This window comes from Barbus barbus (assembly GCF_936440315.1).
Source record: "Barbus barbus genome assembly, chromosome: 6".
Taxonomy (NCBI): Eukaryota; Metazoa; Chordata; class Actinopteri; order Cypriniformes; family Cyprinidae; genus Barbus; species Barbus barbus.
This window is the reverse complement of record NC_136734.1, coordinates 1,102,178-1,123,494: the sequence shown is the minus strand read 5'-3', so window position 1 is coordinate 1,123,494 and position 21,317 is coordinate 1,102,178. Positions and strand designations below refer to the sequence as shown.

General features: G+C 40.1%; 1 protein-coding gene across 1 annotated transcript in view; it reads right to left on the bottom strand.

Moving 5' to 3' along the window:
- Nucleotides 1-21,317, bottom strand: part of LOC306871445 (endoplasmic reticulum chaperone BiP-like) — a 33,988-nt gene that overhangs the window by 11,719 nt on the left and 952 nt on the right. The window contains exons 2-7 of the mRNA XM_079419386.1: nt 17,051-17,268; nt 14,690-14,921; nt 14,456-14,593; nt 14,014-14,126; nt 8,848-9,238; nt 97-334 (exon numbers count right to left, since the gene is read on the bottom strand). Coding sequence (XP_079275512.1) covers nt 97-334; nt 8,848-9,238; nt 14,014-14,126; nt 14,456-14,593; nt 14,690-14,921; nt 17,051-17,220 — 1,282 coding nt within the window. The 5' untranslated portion in view covers nt 17,221-17,268. The remainder of the gene's footprint in view (nt 1-96; nt 335-8,847; nt 9,239-14,013; nt 14,127-14,455; nt 14,594-14,689; nt 14,922-17,050; nt 17,269-21,317) is intronic.

The window sequence follows — 21,317 nt, the reverse complement described above, 5'->3', positions numbered from 1 at the left end:
CACATTTCAGCCATTAAGCACTTCACAAGAGAGTTGGTTTCATTACACAGCCCAGCCCTAGATGTGTCCAACATTAAAGGCTGCAGACAGACTCACCAGTGTCCTCTTCTCCTGTCATAACGCCGGCCTGGACGGCGGCTCCGTAAGCCACAGCCTCATCAGGGTTGATTCCTTTGGATGGCTCCTTGCCATTGAAGAACTCCTTCACCAGCTGCTGGATCTTGGGAATACGAGTGGAGCCGCCGACCAGGACGATCTCGTCAATGTCAGACTTCCTCAGGTCAGCATCTTCCAGAACCTTCTGCACTGGTTTCATTGTGGAACGGAACAAGTCCTGTGAGGAGAAAAACACAAAACATTTTTTGTATCCATGAATTGAACAGATAAAGGCAAAATCATAGTTTTTTTTTTTTTTCAATAAAAATGTCAATTTATTCTTTAACAATATTTTGAATTAGTTTTTTTTTTTTTTTTTTTTTTAAGATTTGCAGTTTTCATTTGAATTCAAATTTTATATACTACTGCAAGTTTTTATTTTAAAAGGAAAAGACGTGATGTGACGTGGCCAAGTATGGTGTCCCAAACTCGGAATTTGAGCTCTGCATTTCACCCATCCAAGTGCACACACACACAGCAGTGAGTAGTGAACAAACAAGCACACACACACTGAGAACACACACCCGGAGCAGTGGGCAGCTATTTTTGCTGCAGCAGGAGAAGTTGGGGGTTCAGTGCCTTGCTCAAGGGTCTTAACTCAGTCGTGGTTTTGAGGTTGAAAGGGAGCGTTAGTAATTCACTCCCCCCACCTACAATCTATGCTGGTAACGATACTCGAACCAGCAACCTGTGGGTTACAAGTCTGAGGGTGGGTTGCACCAACAAGGATTAAAATAAGCAAAGTTTAGAGCTAATCAAGGATTTGTTGATCTGGGTTTCATTTTAAATCGAGTTGTGTTGCACCATTTACTGTAATTTTAAACACAAATGAACAATTAGAATAGGATTTGACTTCTAACCTGCAATTAAAACCTCCATCTACGATTCATTTTCACCAGAATGATAGATTCGCCATTGTAATTAAAAAGCAACAATGTTAATATTCCTTATCCTTATTTACTGACCACCAAACTCTCTCTCTGACACAAGTTGCTCTTGTCCATAAAGGAAATAATCCCACAACAGCTCATCCACAAACTAAACCTGCTGGGCCTTAACACCCCTCTGTAATTGGATCCTGGACTTTTTAACTGCAAGACCGCAGTCAGTCCGTGTCGGCCGCAACACCTCCAGCAGTACCACTCTGAGCACAGGTGCCCCACAAGGCTGTGTGCTCAACCCGCTGCTCTTCACACTGCTGACTTACGACTGCACTGCCAAGTCCAGCTCCAACCACATCATCAAGTTTGCTGATGACACAACAGTGGTAGGCCTCATTAGCAACAATGATGAAACGCTCTACAGAGAGGAAGTGGCACAGCTGACTGAATGGTGTGGAACAACCTGTCCCTCAATGTGGGTAAGACAAAAGAGGTTGTGATGGACTTCAGGAGAAACTCTGTTGACCACCCCCCACTGACCATCGACGGCTCAACCGTGGAGAGAGTCTGCAGCACTAAATTCCTGGGGATGCACATCTCAGAGGATCTCACCTGGACCACCAACGTCACGTCACTCAACAAGAAGGGACAACAGAGCCTCCACTTTCTCCGCCGGCTGAAAAGGGCAAGTCTCCCGCCACCCACCCTCACCACTTTCAACAGGGGCACCATTGAGAGTGTGCTGACCACCTGCATCACTGTCTGGTACGGGAACTGCAGTGCTGCTGACCACAAGACCCTACAACGGACAGTGAACACTGCCGCGAAGATCATCGGTGCCCCTCTCCCCTCCATCCTGGACATTTTCCTTGCACGATGCTCCAGCAAGGCCTCCAGCATCGTGAAAGACCACAACCACCCCTCCCACAACCTCTTCCAGCTCCTACCATCAGGTAGAAGGTACCGGAGTATCAAAGATCGCTCTGTCTCTGTCTCACAGCTTTTTTCCCAGGCTGTGAGAGCTCTTAACTCCAATCTCCATCTCCCCCTCTGAAACTATGATGACCTCAGCCCCCCCCCCAAACTCATTAATAACTGTTGACAATTTTCCTAAGTGCAATTCTGAGTGTGCTACACACAGGTGAGCGGGCCATACAAACCACCTGTAGTAACGCACTCATCCCACTATATGCACACTAGACACTTTCTATAAACACTCCCGGTTACAAAGACTCATTAGGATAATATAGGTTTACTTGAACATTGCACTACAAAATCTTGCACTATGCGCTGCTTCCCACAAAATCTCTCTTCTGCACAACAATTTAATGTACTATATAAACTGTATATTGTGGCGGGAGGAGCAAACGACAGACACAGTGGGCGTGGCGTCAGGCCTCGGAGAGGTTTTTATTAAACAATAATAAACAAAATAGTGTCCAAGCGGGAAAAAGTGTCCAAAATAAACAGGGGATCTGGTGTCCCCGTGCATGCACGCTGGTGTCCTCGCGGGTCCAGGAAGGGCGCGTTGAGTAGGAGGACTGCCGCACCCGTTAGACGGCTGACGGGCCAGGATGCCGGGCCGTCGAGTCCCCCAGAAGCTCCGGGGGCCTAGGAGTAGGATGTCGCCGTTGGAAGAAGCCGCTGCCGGAAGAAGCCGCCGCCACTCGCTCCCGGACCCGAGAGGGGAGCGCGTGCGGCCACCGGACTCCACCCCTTCCCTGGACCCTTCCCTCCTGAACACTGCCCTCCTTCACAAGCCCCGCAGCACGACGAGGACACCAGATCCCCTGGTTATTTTGGACACTTTTTCCCCCTTGGACACTATTTTGTTTATTTATTGTTTAATAAAAACCTCTCCGAGGCCTGACACCATGCCCACTGTGTCTGTCGTTTGCTCCTCCCGCCACAATATATATATATATATATATACATATATATATATAATTTTTTTTTGCACAATTTCATGTACAAATATCTCTTTTGCACAATTTCATGTACAGTATTTATGTAAATTTCTTGTACAGTCTCAGTTTGTGTATGTGTAGTCAACTAGGTATAGTAGTTACAGTATTTATAGTATTTATAGTATATGTATAGTCAGATGGTTAACTGTTGTATAGCTCTATTGTTTTTCCTATACTTGCATTGTTGTATGTTTATCTTATGTCTAACTAGTATGTAGCACCGTGGTCCTGCGAGACATGACATTTCATTCCACTATATGTCCACAGTCCACACATGTAGCAGAATGACAATAAAGCTCGACTTGACTTGACTTGATGAGCACAACATGAGCAAAGTTAGAAAAACAGATCTACATTCAGATTGGCTAGATTTCAGATGACTGTGTAATGCATGCACAGTTGCAGTCAGAAAAGCTACAGCTGAGCATTTCCTTATACAACTTCAAATAAAACAATTAATCAAAATTTTGGAAAACTGTTAAATCATTAACTGAAAATAATAAAAGTATAGAACTTCAATCATGTATTATGAAGGGCTCTCATGCAATCATTGATAAAGAAAAAATGCTTAATTGTTTCAATGAACACTTTATAGCTTCTGGCTTTTTATTTGATTCAATTTATGGCACTCATGCAAACTCTTCAATTGTGCAGTCAGAGAATTTTGTGTCTAGTCAGTCATTCAATTTTTCACTAGTTGCAATTTCTGAGGTATGTAAAGCCCTTAAATTTTTAGATGTTTCAAAATCGGCAGGTCCTGATAAATTGGAACCTTATTTTTTAATGCTAGCAGCTGATTTCATTGCCCCTCCTTTGACTCATATTTTTAACCTTTCTTTTGTTTAAAATGAAATTCCACTTATATGGAAATCAGCTTTTGTTCTCTCCCTGTTTAAATGTGGAGATCCTACACAGCTAAATAATTATCGGCCCATTTCAAAGCTGTATGTCCTTGACAAAATCCTTGAAAATCCTTGTCAAGAATCAATTAAAAGACTTTCTTTCTGTTAAATCTGGCTTTCCTGTAGCTCAAACAGTAGAGCATGGCGCTAGCAACGCCAAGGTCATGGGTTCGATTCCCAGGGAAAGCAAGAGCTGATAAAATGTAAAAACCGTAACTTGAATTCAATGTAAGTCACTTTGGATAAAAGCGTCTGCTAAATGCATAAATGTAAATGTAAATCTGCAGTCTGTAACTTTTGCCTCTTTGTCGCCATCTCTGTTTGAGAAACTGGAATTGCAGTTTCTTGTGGAATTATCATCTGTGCATGGGGTTGTGATCCAGTGTTCCAGCACGGATTAATCTAATGTTTTGAGGAGTATGTGTGGCTATCAGTCACAGCACCGGTGTGGATGTTTACTGTACTTCACAATCACAGATTCTATCTTATGTCTTGGAATATATGACCCAAATAAGAATTTTCACCATATATTGCCATCTAAAAAAGTAAGTAACAAGTCTGCCACGTTTGTTCTGCCCAAATGAGGAAAAAATCATTACCATAAATCACACTACCAATGGTGATTTAATCTAAAGATCAGTTAGCTCATATCACATTTAACTGTGCAAAGTATTATCATTGTTATACTTTGTTCTCAAATTATTAATGTTAACAACATTAGCATTGCGTGACTATGAGTATAGTGTGTATTAGCATGTAGATTTCAATTTCTGTACAGTCTAATCTATTGTCATACCATTCAAATTTCATATTAAGAAATTATTTTAACCCAAAAATCAAACTATGCTCCCTTCCAACTGGATTTCTTTAAAATAAAAATCTTGTGTAATCCCAGGCTATCTGTAATCAGAAGCACATTTAAAACTGGAATATAATTTAATTTCATTCACGTTTCATAAGCACATAATCCTTTATTTATTACAATCTGCCATTAAAATTATGTTTAATTATTCTAGATGCTGTGAGAAAAGGCTATAAATGATCATCCACCTGCAGGATCCTCACATGCGATATAGTCTATTAGCTGGGAAAACTTCTTTATGTTTACAGGCGTGACGTAATAACGCTCGAATTTCCCGCGAAAACCTACCCGTACCACTCAGATTAGAAAACATTATTATAAGATAAGATAACCGTTGTGAATCGGGCGATAATTTTGTAACACTGGCTGGTTATGTACTTTCTCAAATATTGATTTCGGATAATTTTTTTACCAAAAAAAGTTACGGACTGCAGCTTTAATAATATCCTGTCTGATTTTCAATCTGGTTTTAGAAAACAACATAGCACAACTACAGCAGCCTTGAAAGTATTAAATGTCTTTATTGAATCTGTTGACAACAAGAAACACTGTGCAGCTTTATTCATTGATCTATCCAAAGCATTTGATACTGTTGATCATACCTTGCTGACACAACGCCTCAGTATCGGATTATCTGAACATGCTATTAGTTGGTTTAATAATTATCTCTCTAACAGAACTCAGTTTATTTCTAGTTCACTTAGAATGAAACTAAAGTTGTGCCACAGGAGTCAGTCCTAGGACCACTCCTGTTTACTAATATATATATATATATATATATATATATATATATATATATATATTGATCAAAATGTTAATAATACAAATTTTCACTATTACGCTGATGATACAGTAATATGTATTTCTGCATTCACACATAATCTTGCTCTTTCACAGTTACAGCTTGCTTTTAAGATCTAGTTTTAACAAAATCTATGTTTTCTAAATCAAAATCAATCCCTCATAATCTTCTTTCTATTACAATTTATCAAGGTTCAGAGACTGAATTTGTGTCTCAGTATTAGTATCTCGGAACTTTAATTGATGATGCTTTCTCCTTTGGCCCTCATGTCCAGCAACTGGTGAGAAAATTTAAAGTGAACTTGGGCTTCTATTTTAGAATTAAATCCTGCCTTTCTTTTGAGGCAAAAAAGAAGCTTGTTGCTGCCACTTTTATGTCTGTATTGAACTATGGTGATGTTATATATATGCTCACATCTTCTCAGAGTTTACATGCTATTGACACGGTTTATCATGGTGCACTGAGGTTTATGCCTGGGTTGGATAGTCTGCTTTGTCCATCCGTTGGTTAAAACACTGGCATGTTTTTATTTACAAATCTATCCTGGGTTTACTTCCCTCATATCTTAATACTTACATCTGTAAAAAATCTATTCGTAGCTATAGCCTTCGGTCAAAGGAATTTTTCTTATTGTCTGTTCCAGTGGTACGTACTGAACAAGGGAAAAAGTCATTTAAATTTGCTGCTGCCTTTGCTTGGAATAATTTTCAAATTAAATTCCAATTTAAGGAGCTGGTTTCACTAGATGTTTTTAAAGGGATTTTAAATAACTTGGAGATGGAAACATTGGGCTCTAGATGTTTTGACTAGTTGTGCACTGATATCAGTTGTGCGTGTGTGTAAGTATGGATGTTATCTACCCCAGTGAGCTGTGTTACTGTAAATCTTGGCCAGGATGCTCTTGTAAAAGAGATTTTTATTCTCAATGTAGTTCTTTTCCCGGTAAAATAAAGGTTATAATAAAAATGAACTTTTTGTATGCGTTGTTAACCCTGTCATGACCCCAGAGACCACAAACAAACTTCTTGTATGCCCTAGTTGCCTTATCACACTTAAAGAGATCACTTATGAACCCTTAACCCTGCCTGTCACAAGCCCAGAGACCACTTGTGAACTATCTATCTGTCCTATCTATGGGTCTAATTGTGAACTATCAACTTGTCCAGTGTCCCAGCATGTGTTTGATTTTCCTGTCTGTCCAGAACCAGTTAATAATGCTGAGTTAGGATTGTCAGCCTTACCAGTTTCAATCAATGATTCCACATATGAACTGCCTGCTTTTTCAGTGTCTCCTAATGTGCCTGATTATGACTCGTCTGTATTGTCATTTTCAGTCAGTGAACCGAACTATGAACTATTTTTCCATTCAGTTTCTCTGGATATGTCTGAGTTTGAACTGTCTGTCACAGCCCAAAAATCTGCATTGGAACTTTTAATCCTGCCTGTCATGAATCTATAAAATAAAAGGCCACTCTATGTCTGCACTGTTAACCCCGTCACTGACAAAGTGGCCACTCATGAACTATCTGCCTGTTCTGTTTCTCCAAATGTGTCTGATGTTGAGCCATCTGTCTGTCCAATTTCAAATAATACTGTATGTCTGATGAACTTTCTGTCAGTCCTATTTTAGACCATGAGTCAAATATCTGTCCAGTTTCTATTAATGGGTCTGAGTATGAATCGTCTATCTATCCAGCTTCAATCACTGAACCATCTGCCAATCCAGTATCAGTCACTGGTTTTGATTCTGAATTGATTACCTGTCCAGTTTCAGTTACTGATGTCAGTTATGAGAAGTCTACCAGTCCAGTTTCAGACAATACATCCAATTGTGAACTGTCTGTTGGTTTAAATTCTGCAGTCGAATCTGAATTATCTGTCTGTCCAGTTCCAGCCAATGAGCCTGAGTGTGAGCAGTTTGTTTGTCCTGTTTCCAGTAATGGTCTGGTATTGAACTGTCTGTCTGTCCAGCCACTCTCAAGGAGGCCAACACTGAAATTGCAAACCTATTAGTCATGCGCAAGAAGACTGTTGATAAGCTCACTGTATTTCCTGTTCCGACTCTTGGGGCTGTAGATTGTCTCTCTGTGTTCTGTGTTTCAGCTTCTTTGACAACCTCTATCTGGCCGTGGAGGTCTTCTGCTCCACCTGCTCTGTCTGCTCTGTCGTGGTGGCCTTCTGCCCTGCCCTGGTGGTCTTTTGCTCTTTCTGCTCCTCCGTGATGGTCTTCTGCTCTGCTCTGGTGGTTTTCTGCTCTGTCTGCTCCTCCATGGTGGTCTTCTGCTCCGGCTGTTCCACCCTGGTTTCCTGCTCTGCCGGCTCCGCTCTGGCTTCCTGCTCTGCCGGCTCCTCCCTGGCTTCCTGCTCCAACTTGGCTCCCTGCTCCACAGTTCCCAGGTCCTCCACCTTCACATGGACCTGGCTGTCCATGTATATTGCATGGTTTTTCAAACATATGCACGATATTCGTATCATACGATAGACCTCCTCATTCAAACTTTGTCTCTAGAACCACTGCGGTCAATCAAACCATTTGCTAAATGATTGAGAAGATGTTAAAAAAAAAACTACTTTGGCAAACTAGTCCTAGGTTTTTCACTCAATCTAGACAAAACCACTGCAGTACAATTCTCTGGACTCTCTAGGTCAATCATCATCAAAAATGCTGAAATTTGTTCTCTTTGGGAAGCTATAACGGGGATGTTTAGAAAACGTAAATATACTCAAAAGCCTATAAAGCCTAAATGAAAACTCAAAATTTCAGTAAACCTGGTGAGCACATGCGACAGGTGATTCTAAACAAGCATGCAAAGTTTTAGGGAGATTGGACCACAGCTGGCACTATAATAGTCATAAGTGTTAAAAAACATCATATTTCTATGGCAAATTACCTGTATTCGCCAATAATGCTTTTATAAAAATACTTTTAAATGCAATAATGCATTTTTTTATGATTTTTTAAAATTGATTTAGGTGGTTACAGCCATGTTAACACAATGTCTTTTTCCTTATGTGCTTAAATACCATAAGTGCTTGAACCCCGGTACTCACTACTTGCAGCTATATTTATTATTATTATTATTATTTATTTATATTATTCTATAATTATCATTGTATTATTGTCGACTGCCTAAGCCTTACGAAAAGCATTTCAATGTCACTGACACTTCTACAAATGACAAATAAGTTTTATTCAGATTTATCTTTTATTAATATTATTAATAAATTGTAGTTTTAAGTTTTTTAGGTTTAGTTTGTAATGCGGAGCTTCTCTTACCATGTTAAGCTCCTCAAACTTGGCACGGGTCAGCGTCTCGGAGAAGTCTTCACCCCTGAAGAAGTACTCAATCTCGATGCGGGCCTGATGCTGGGTGGACAGCGCTCTCTTGGCCTTCTCCACCTCACGACGCAGCTTCTGCACGGCGCGGATGTCCTTGCGCACATCCTTTCCAGTTTTATACTTGTAGAGTTTGATGAAGTGCTCCATGACACGCTGATCAAAGTCTTCCCCGCCGAGGTGAGTGTCTCCATTAGTGGCCACCACCACAAAGACGCCGTTATCGATGGTCAGCAGGGAAACGTCAAAGGTGCCGCCACCGAGATCAAACACCAGGATGTTCTTCTCACCGTCCTTCTTGTCCAGACCATAAGCAATAGAGGCGGCAGTTCTGTGGAGAGCACCAAGATGTCCATGAGGGTTATCATTAATCAAAACCATTAAACTATAAACCAGAATTAAAAATTTTAACATTTTATTTCAGTTAGTTGCCAAAGCAACATTTGTCTGTATGTATGTATGTCACTACATACAGCCCAATCTCAAATCTCCCTTTTCTGTTAAGTATACTAGAAAAGGCAGTATCCTCACAACTATGGATTTCCATTCATGATTTAGACCGTATCATATTATTGAGGCTGCTCTAATAAGAGTTAAAAATGACCTGCTCTTAATTTTCGATTCGTTATCTCTCTATAGTGCTACTGGATTTTCATGCTGCATTTGACACTATCGACCACAACATTCTGTTGAATACACTAGAAAATTGTGTTGGCATTAGTGGAATTGCATTGCATGGTTCAAATTTTACTTTTCTGACTGTCGTCAATTTGTAGCAGTAAATAATGAGGATCACAAGTGCAGTATGGACTACCGCAAGGTTCAATACTAGAACTGTTGCTTTTCATGCTTTACATGTTACTCTAAGAAGATATCATCAGAAAACATACTGTTAGCTTTCACTGTTATGCTGATGATACTCAGCTCTATATAATAATTCGCAAAAATAACGGAATGCATAGTTGATATAAAAAACTGGATGACTATTAATTTCGGTCACGGTATGTGTGCATAGGAACACATGGAGATGAAGATGATTAAAGTCTTTAATAACAAATAAACAAGTAATCCAAAACAAGAGATAAACACGCAATGGCACTACAAACACTGACGTACCGTAGATGAGACCAGACAATCAACTGAAACACAGGGACTTATTAGCACAGGGGAATAATTAACATAACACAAACAGGTGTGGGGTAAAAGGCAGGAAAACAGAGCAAAAGAACACAAAATGGGACAGACACATTACATTACTCCCCTCTCCGACAAAGCTTGACCTCGCGGCGTAACGGAACCAACTGAGAGGACCAGGGTGGCAACAATGGAGGGAAGCCAGGAGCAGAAGGATGCAGGCGAGGACCCAGAGTCCAGCTAGGATGGCAGCCCACGGTGGAGTTGATGGAGGAAGGAACCATGGTGGAGATTGGACTGACTACACCAAGGGGCTGACCGACGGTGACGGAGCTGATGGAGGTGGAGCCCAAGGCAGAGATGGATAGCCACAGAGTCAGGGTGACACAGAGGAGGAGGAGCTGATGGCTCAAGTTACTGAGGCTGAGGAGGGGATCTGGAAGGCCATGGTGGAGCCGGTGCGACTGAGGACCAAGGTGGAGCCGAGGGGAAGGAGGAGCTCAAATGGAGCCAGAGGGACAAGGAGCAGCCAGAGGAGTGGGGTCCCAAAGTGGAGGCGGGATGGCGACTGGCCAGAGCGGAGCCAGAGGGATAAAGGAGCCTGGTAAAGCTGATGGGCTGACAGGCCATGGTGGTGATGAGGGAGCATGGAGCCAAGGTCGAGCCGATGGGTCGAAGAGCTGAGGTGGAGTCCGCAGCTCAGAGGCTGGAGGCGGAGACGGGGGGTTCCACCGACCCTGATGGAATTGGTGGCTGGAAGTCCTGCGGCAAACACAAAGTGCTAGGTGTGAATGGCTGAGGGACAGACAGAGACCAGTGGAGGCTTGGCTGAAGAACTGGCTGAAGTCTGGAGAGGAGGTGGGAAAGGGAGGTTGGATGAGGACGCGAACAGTTCTAGGGATTCAGACAGATTCAGTTAATTCAAATAGTCCAGACAGTTCAGGAGATTCAGATAGTCCAGACAGTTCAGTGCTGGGTGTGAATGGTTGAGGGATAGACAGAGACCAGTGGAGGCTTGGCTGAAGGACTGGCTGGAGTCTGGAGAGGAGGTGGGAGAGGGAGGTTGGGAACCAGTAGGGATGGAAGCAATAAACAATCCATTTTGCATAGACTGTCAAAAATATCAGAGTATTGAATTTGCTCACCCTTAGCGGTGGGAGTGTGGCAGGGCTTCCTCTCATGACCTTGTACTGCACTATAGCTCCCTCGTTTACGGGCGTTGTTGCTAGCTCATGTACCTGGTCAGATGATAGCTGAGGCTCTAGCTCCGGGGTAGCGGTATGCACAGTCGCATCTCCAGGCTCTTGCGTGCTGTTCGTGGCAAGCATTGTCTCTCCGTCTGCTGTGCGCTCTTGCAATTGCTCCATTCGGCAGGGTGAAGGCAGGCTGGACTCTGGATCCGGAGTGGGGCAGGTGGCGTCCTCATCAGCAGGGCCAACGGAGAAACTGGATCTGTTTCTCATCAGCACCCACTCCACAAACGTGGCAAAGCTCCCCAAGGACCATCCCTGGACAACTTTGCCCAGGCAGTGTTGTTCAGTCCCGCGATGTAGAAAGAATAGAGGCTGCTGTCCGGTAGTGAGTAAAGTTGGAAATGTCCACAAAGTCTCTAGTGTGGTCCTCAAGGGAGCGATCTCCCTGCTCTAGCAGGATGACGAGGACAGAGGGGGAATCCATAAATACAAAACAAAATGGTGGAAAAACTAAATAAACATATTACACTTTAAAGGTCCAGTCTTCTGTCACGGTATGTGTGCATAGGAACGTATATGGAGATGAAGATGATTCAATATAAAATTTTTAATAACAAATAAACTAGTAAACCAAAACAGGAGATGACCTCAGACACAATGGCACTACAAACACTGACAAACCACAGACGAGACTGGACAATCAACTGAAGAAGCACCGGGACTTATAAGCACAGGGGAATGATTAACAAAACATAAACAGTACTTGAGCAAGCTTTTAATGCATTACAGTCCTTAACGTCCTCTGCAATCTTAAAACTCTGGCCATTTGATAATGCCTAGCATATAAAAATCAACTGTGCGAGGCAAATACTTTTCCTATTTAGTGCCCAAACTATGGAACAATCTATTTAGCATTGTTCGGGAGGCAGACACACTCTGTGAGTTTAAATCTAGATTAAAGACCCATCTCTTTAACTTGGCATACACAAAACAACTGACACATTTCTATAATATTAAATCCTTTAAAGGATTTTTAGGCTGCATTATTTAGGGAAGCCAGAACCAGGAACACTCCCCATAACACCCAATGTAGCTACTTGTTATACTGTAAGAAGAATGGCATCTACTCTAATATTAGTCTGTTATATTCTTATTCCGAGGTCACCGTAGCCATGCAGATCCAGTCCGTATCCAGATCAGATGGTGGATCAGCACCTAGAAATGACCCCTACAGCCCTGAAATGCCAGTGGAGATCATGTCATCTAGATGCTTCCCCTGTGAAGACCTCGTCAACTAGACGGCCATCGGCACAAGATTATGAGAACCAGAGAACTAGAGTCCTCTGCACAGTCTGACTTTTGTTGCAGGCTGGAATTAACTCACACCATGCTGGTTTCATCTGGCCAATGGAGATCTGGCCCCCGACTGAGACAAGTTTCTCAAAAGGTTATTTTCTCCATTCTGTTACCTATGGAGGTTTAGCTTCTTGCCACTGTCGCCTTTGGCTTGCTTAACTGGGGAGACTTCATTTCTAGCAATATTGTGGGCTTGATTGCACAGACACTATTTGAAGAGAACTGAACTGTGCTGGACAATGACATCACTGAATAAATGATGAACTGACTTTATGTAACGATCATCAGCTGGAGTGCCCTTGATAGTCACCAGAGGGCACACCATACCATTGCCTTTCCTGGACAGCATTTCCCATAACCCATTGCCTGGACCCATCATGCCTGATTGTTTTTGCCTGTTGCTCATTACCTCTGCCTATAGAAGCCCTGTGTTTTTTTCTGTCACATTGTGAAGTCTTGCTAGCATTCTGGCTGGTTTAACGTCTCTTGGTTTTTGGTTTTCTTGCCTGTCTCTAGGATTACCCTTTTGCCTGAGTTTCAGGCCTTGTTGGTTTTTTGGATTGGTTGCCTGTGTTTTGACCTGCTTCCTGTATTTTGGATAATTTCAACCACCCGCGTTCGTACACAACTTCAAATGGAGTACACTTTGAAAGGCTACACGTTTGACTGTATGTATATGCTAGCGTACACGTACAAAAACAAAATATACTTAGGCCTTAAAGCTGCTTTGGCACAATATATATATATATATATATATATATATATATATATAAGTTCTATATAAATAAAGGTAACAAAAATTTCATTTAGTTTATGTTGACATACTAAATAAGTAAAATTAAACAAACTATACAGACATATACTGTATGAAAAAAAACTACAAAAAAAACTAATAATGAAAAATATGTCCATCAGGGTTATTATCATTAACTAAAATTAAAACCATAAAACATGTTGAATAAAATAAATGTTAACTGAAATAAAATCAGATTATTAAAAAAAGTTTAGTTAGATGCCAAGGCAACATTTCTTATTTTACTAAAATAACAAAAACCTAATCTATAACAGCTATAAAGAAATATTTAAAAAATAACAAGAAAAAACAACTAAAAAAACTTAAGTAACAAAAAAGTCCATCATAGATATTACCATTAACTAAATCCTTTAGAAAAAAATTATTTAATGGAAAACAAGTTGACAAAAATAAAATATATAAAAATGCAATATTTCTATAGAGGACAGTATAAAAATTAAATCTATTTCAAATTATTAAAAAAATATTAGAAATATAAAAATATTATACAAATATTATATACTATACTAGCATATCAATCATACTAAAATAACACAGATTTTGATTTAAACAAACACCTAGAAGAAAACGACCTGTTTTACAACAAAGCAGAAGTAATACAGTACTTACGGCTCGTTGATGATTCTGATGACATTCAGACCGGCGATAGTTGCTGCATCTTTGGTGGCCTGGCGCTGGGCGTCATTGAAATAAGCAGGCACAGTGACCACAGCATGTGTGACCTTTAGAAGAGCAGAAACAGATCAGGTGTTGAGTTTTACTGCAGTACAACTGAGATTACATAGGTACGTCCCAAATCATGTACTTATGCACTATTCTATGTTGTTTTTTAGTATAAATAGTGTGAGTAGTGTGTTCACACTGAAAATTCCAAAAGGAAAAAGTGCACTTTAAATACCTGAATGATGCACTAAACCAAAAAACCTTAAATTTATACACTACATGGTTGAGTAAATAGTGCATAAGTACATAGTGTATGAGTGCATAGTGTATAGTGCATCATTTGGGACTCAGTATACATGTTTTCTTGGTGTTGGAGTTAAAACTTTACCTTCTCTCTCAGGTAAGCCTCTGCAGTCTCCTTCATTTTAGTCAAAACCATAGCAGAGATTTCCTCAGGAGTGAAAGTCTTCATCTGACCTGATCCGATGTCCAGCTGGATGTGAGGCTTGTTCTTCTTCTCAATAACCTGGAAGATACGCAGCAGGTGTTTAGTGTTCACATTGAAGTCAAAAGGACGTATAGTTCAAATACAGTTCAAACAGAAGCTGGCAGATGTGTGTACCTTAAAGGGAAAGTATTTAATGTCCTGCTGCACAGCCGAGTCGCCCCATGTGCGGCCGATCAACCTCTTGGCGTCAAAGACGGTGTTCTCTGGGTTGGAGGTCAGCTGGTTCTTCGCAGCATCTCCGATGAGACGCTCACCTTCGGTGGTGAAGGCCACGTATGATGGAGTGATGCGGTTTCCCTGGTCATTAGCAATGATCTCCACACGACCGTTCTTGAACACTCCAACACTTTGAACAAACTCATATGTTAATTAAAAATAATAGAGAAATGCTTTAAATTACTAGGAAGAAACTAAAATAAATACACACACACACACATACACTGAACAAAATTATAAACGCAACACTTTTGTTTTTGCCCCCAATTTTCATGAGCTGAACTCAAAGATCTAAGACTTTTTCTATGTAAACAAAAGGCCTATAGATGGATGAAATGCACAAAAATGGGCCTCAGGATCTCATGACAGTATCTCTTCACGGGCAACAGCTCTGGTGGACATTCCTGCAGTCAGCATGCCAACTGTACGCTCCCTCAAAACTTGTGACATCTGTGGCATTGTGCTGTGTGATAAAACTGCACATTTTAGAGTGGCCTAATATTGTGGCCAGCCTAAGGTACACCTGTGCAATAATCATGCTGTCTAATCAGCATCTTGATATGCCACACCTGTGAGGTGGATGGATTATCTCGGCAAAGGAGAAGTGCTCACTAACACAGATTTAGACAGATTTGTGAACAATATTTAAGAGAAATAGGCATTTTGTGTACATAGAAAAACTCTTAGATTTTGAGTTCAGCTCATGAAAAATGGGGGCAAAAACAAAAGTGTTGCATTTATAATTTTGGTCACTGTAATATATATATATATATATATATATATATACACACACACACATATATGTGTGTGTGTGTGTGTATTATTCCACTTCCGGAAAGTATGCACAGCGCTTCACTTTTTGTTACAGCCTTATTCCAAAGTGAATTAAACTCTTAATAATTAAAGAATTAATTTAATTATTTTCCTCAAAATTCTACAAAAAATACCCCATACTGACAACGTGAAAGAAGTTTGTTTGAAATATTTGCAAATTTACAAAAAATAAAAATAAATTGAAAAAAAAAAAAAATCACATGTACATAAGTATTTACAGTCTTTGCTCAATACTTTGTTGAAGCACCTTTGGCACCAATTACAACCTCAAATCTTTTTGGGTATGATGCAAACTTTGATCATCATCATTTGGAAATTATATACCATTCTTCTCTCCTCCTCACCTCTCAAGCTCTGTCAGGTTGGATGGGGGTAGACGCACATTTTCAGGTTTCTCCAGAAATATGGAGTGGCTGGGTCACTCAAGGACATTCACAGAGTTGTCTATAAGCCACTCTTGCTGTGTGCTTAGGTTCATTGTCCTGTTGGAGAGTGAACCTTCTGCCCGTCTGAGGTTCTGAATGCTCTGGACCGGGTTTTCATGAAGGCTATCTCTATATTTTGGTGCATCGAGATTTTCTTCTACTCTGATGAGTCCCTCGGTCCCTGCTGCTGAAAAACAGCCCCACAGCATGAGGCTGCTACCAGCACACTTTACTTTTGAGATGGTACTCTGCAGGTGATGAGCAGAGCTAGTTTTCTTCAAACATGATGCTTGTAATTGAGGTTCATCTGAGCAGATAATATTATTTCTCACAGTCTGAGGGTCCTTTAGGTGCTTTTTTGGTGGGTTTTCATGTGTCTTCGCTGAGAAGAGGATTGAGTTTGGCCACACTGCCATAAAGCCCAGATCGGTGGAGTGTTGTAGTCATGTTTGTGCTTCTGTAGATTTCTCCTATCTCCACATATGATCATGGAGCTCAACTAGAGTGACCATCAAGTTATTGGTCACCACACTAACCAAAGCCCTCAGTTTGGCCAGGAGGCCACATCTAGGAAGAGTCCTGGTTGTTTCAAACGTCTTCCATTAACAGATGCTTCTGTGAAACTTCAGTGTTGCAGAAATCTTTCTGTATCCTTCCCCAAATCTGAGGTCTACAGACAATTCCTTGGACTCTATGGCTTGGTTTGTGCTCTGACATGCACTTTTAACTGTGGGACCTTATTTAGACAGGTGTGTGCATTTCCAAATAATGTCCAATCAACTGAATTTACCACAGGTGGACTCCAATCAAGTAGTAGAAACATCTACAGTTTGTAGAATTTTGAGTAAAATAATTAATTTAATTTATTTTGGAATAAGTCTGTAACATAACAAAATGTGGAAAATTGAAGCGCTTTGAATACTTTCCGGATGCACTGTTATACACACACACAAGGATCCTGTGAACCCTATATACTGTATGATTCTAAACTCATTCTCACCATGAGTAGGTCGTCCCAAGGTCTATTCCAATCACTGTCCCAACAATTTCCTTCTTGTAACTTTCCTTCTTGTCATTTTCCTTCTTGTCACTTTCCTTCTTGTCGTCCTCTGTGGTAAACCACCAGCAGGAACTACTGGCCACCAGCAGGAACAGGCAAAGCAATTGCATTTTGATATTGATCTTATGTCAAATGGACACTGATTTCTGTAATGAGTACTTTAAAAACAAAGGGCACAAGTCAGAGCATCTAATAAACATCTATTTTATGACAATTTCAAATAAAAATGATAGACAATGACAACAAAATAAAAAAAAAAATTTTTTTAAAGCTTTTTTGTTCTTGTGAGATGTTACTCACTGCATTATTCCAATAAGTAGTCACACAGCTGGCAGAGTAATAATATTCTGCTGAAATAATGAGCGGACTATCCTATTATTATTTTTGCAGGAAGAAGCAAAACACAATCTACCAACAAAAGTATCAACTAAATTAAGAGAAACTGGTGACAAAGAATAGGGAACCTTTCAGTAAAACAACAGCACCTGATGGGATAGACCCCATAACTTTGTACTCAAACCTCATGAAGCCCTTGAACCTACAGGGCACTGACCTGGGTCCAAGCCGGATTGCCTGCACCAAGATGCAAAAAGCTTCCTTAAAAGCTTACAGGCACCTTATAGAGGAGTCCTAAATTTAGGAATAGTGTCTGAAATCTCAGCTGAAAGCCTAGAACACATCAATATGCTCCACTCAGGGGTCACACCCACAGTTCATAAATCACACAGGGAGCCAAATCATACCCTGGGTCTATTATAGCCAACAATGTATTATAGGCCTAAAATTGTTAAAACGTCAGTCATCAATGAAACTTAAGAGCAGCTTTATTTTAAGCACCGACTTTCAAAAATAACCTGTTCAACATGAAATATGTTTCTTCTCATTGTTTTCACTATGTTCGGGCCACAAGAGAAATATTAAGGAAATAAAATAAAGCAATAATAATAATAATAATAATAAGTTTTATTTATATAGCGCCTTTCCATTGCTCAAGGTCACTTAACATAGTGCTATAAAAAACATTTACATACCCAAAAGACAATACAAACATATAGACCAAATAAAGCCACATTATCCAAAATGCTAATTAAACAGATACGTTTTTAGCTGCGTCTTGAAGGTAGACAAAGAAGATAAGTTACAAAGTGTAAGGGGTAGCAAATTCCATAATTTCAGAGCATTGACACTGAATGACCTACCACCTACAGTGGACAGCCGATAACAAGGAATGGACAAAAGACCAAGCTCAGATGATCTGAGGGACCAGAGTGTAGACTAGGAGTACAGTAGGTCAGACAGATATGGAGGCGCAAGACCATTTAATGCCTTATATGTTAGAAGTAATATCTTAAAATGTATATGAGGTGCCACAGGTAGCCAGTGAAGATCATGCAGTAGAGGAGCAATATGAGCAGAACGCCTGGTGGAGGTAAGAAGTCGTGCTGCTGAGTTTTGAACATACTGTAACCTTGCAATACGTTTTTTAGGCAGACCAAGAAATAGAGCATTGCAATAATCCAGACGTGATGTGATTAATGCATGAACTAAGATTTCAGCATCAGCTAGAGTCAGAGAAGATCGAAGACGTGCAATATTACGAAGATGGAAAAAAGAGGTTTTGACAACAGAAGAAATGTGAGAGGCAAAAGATAGAGATGAATCAAATAAGACAGCAAGATTACGGACAGATGAAGAAGGCTTAACATGAACCCTGTCAATTTCAAAGGACAGGTCCATCCTTTTGACTGAGGTAACAGAGCCAATCATCAAAATGTCAGTTTTGTTATTATTTAGCTTAAGGAAATTCAAGGACAACCAATGCTTGATATCCCTGATGCATGCAGTAAGTGACTCGGGCAGTGATAACCTATCACAGCTGGTGGATTAGGTAAATTTGAATGTCATCAGCTTAGCAATGAAATTGAAGTCCATGTTTGCTTATGATGTCACCAAGTGGATATATGTAAATGATAAACAGAAGTGGTCCAAGAACCGAACCTTGAGGAACACCCTGTGAAACTGGAGCAGTGGCAGATTTATACCCTTGTATGGTGATATAATATTTTCTATCAGTAATGTAGGAAAAGAGCCAGGAAAGAGCTGAGCCAGTGATACCGATATCAGAGAGACGGGAGATGAGTATTTCATGGCAGACTGTGTCAAATGCAGCGCTTAGATCGAGAAGAATCAAGATGTTTACTAACCCAGAATCCATGGACAGAAGAATGTCATTAACCACACAAAGAAGAGCAGTTTCAGTGCTATGTGATGAACGAAACCCTGACTGAAAAGGTTCAAAAAGGCCATTAGCATTTAAGTAAAATCTTAATTGTAAAGCCACAACTTTTTCAAGAATTTTACTTAAGAATGGAAAATTTGAGATTGGCCTATAATTGTTCATGTCTAGATGGTCAAGAAACGTTTTTTTAAGTATGGGAGTCACCGCAGCCATTTTTAGTTCTGCTGGAACAATGGCAGATGCTAAACTACAGTTAATCATATGTGTTATGAAAGGTTCAACCTCATGAACACACATCTTAAGCAAAACAGTAGGTGTAGGATCAATCTGGCAGGATGTAGAATTTGACTTCACAATTAGATCTCTTATGGCAGCAGAAGTAGTGAGAGTAAAGGCAGAAAGAGAGTATGTTGGGTGAGACGGGTCAGCTGATATCAAATGAACATTTGAGTGAGTTGTATGAGGGGTGTCTTTGGAAATGGATTCAGTGATTGACTGAAATTTATCTGAAAAGTAATGAGAAAAGTTATTCACAAGCTCCTCAGAGCCAGACATAACGTTGTGGAGGATTAGTGAGTTTGTTGACGGGCCTGCACATGGAATTCTTAATAGTAGAAGAGACATATGAGGATCTTGCAGCATTGAGGGCTGTACAGTAATTGAGCAAATGTTCTTTCAAAGCCGAAGAGTGCACACTGAGTCCAGTTTTCCTATACAGTCTTTCCAAGCGTCGTCCCATAGCTTTCATTGCTCGAAGTGCAGGAGTGACCCAGGGTGAAACGTGTGTAGATGGAACCAATCTAGTTTTAACAGGAGCATGTTTCTCAAGTATGTGGGAAATGGTATTATTATAGATGCTGCATATTTCCGATGGACAGTTGGATAATAAACAATCAGACAAGGTCGAAACCCTTACTGAATCAGAAAAAGCAGATGGATCGACAGAACAGATTTTACGATAAGTGAGCATTTTTTTCACAGGTGATGTAGAAATTGGAAAACTAAAACTGAAGTTTAGTAGTTTGTGATCTGAAAAAGCAAAATCAGTTCTTCTAACAATAATATTATTTAAACCAGATGTACATATAAGATCCAATATATGACCCCTAGAGTGAGTAGCAAAAGTTACATGTTGAGTTCAAACAGTCCAGAACAGACATCAATTCCTTGCATTGTACAGTGTTTTCATGTATATTCAAATCACCGAGAAGAAGTACAGATGAATAACTAGCACAGACAAGTATAAGTAACTCACTAATCTCAGAGAAAAAATCTGAATTAAATTTTGGAGGTTGATAAATTAAGATTATAGCCATTGCTGTTTTGCCAGTCATTTTCAATGCAAGATATTCAAAAGATGCAACGTCATGGAACTCGATCTTAGATATGTTGCATATTAAGCAGGAGATTTGTCTCTCGTTGTCTCTAAGAGAATATAAGCCATTAAAGCGTGCATTGTCAGTTTTTACTTTCACTTTCATGGTGAAAGACGTTCACCGGCATAAGTCTTGCACAAAGTTTGCATGTTGCTTGTATGATATCCACTGGCTTGCCTTCACTGTTATATTTCCAATATTGTGACGTTTCATATTTGTACTAAGATGTGATTTCACTGTTTAACGTCTCCCAAATAAATTATATCATAACTTCCTACCACTATGGAATAATAATTATATTACAGTTAGAAACAAATCACTGTATGACAAGGACTGGATGGAGAAAGGAATTTGGTCAGTGTTTAGTTTAATTGACAGTAATAGTGGAATTATTTCATATGGAAATTTTTGTATTAAACAATTTAATTTGCAATTGGACCAAATCTATTACTGAGACCATCCCTAACACTATTGTCTGTCTAATTAAAGAAATTCTCCCTTATTCTATCCCCATGACCCCGCATCTCCCACCACTTTCAATTGATAGTTGTGATTTCAAAGAAAGAAATATAAAAATATAAAGAAATATATT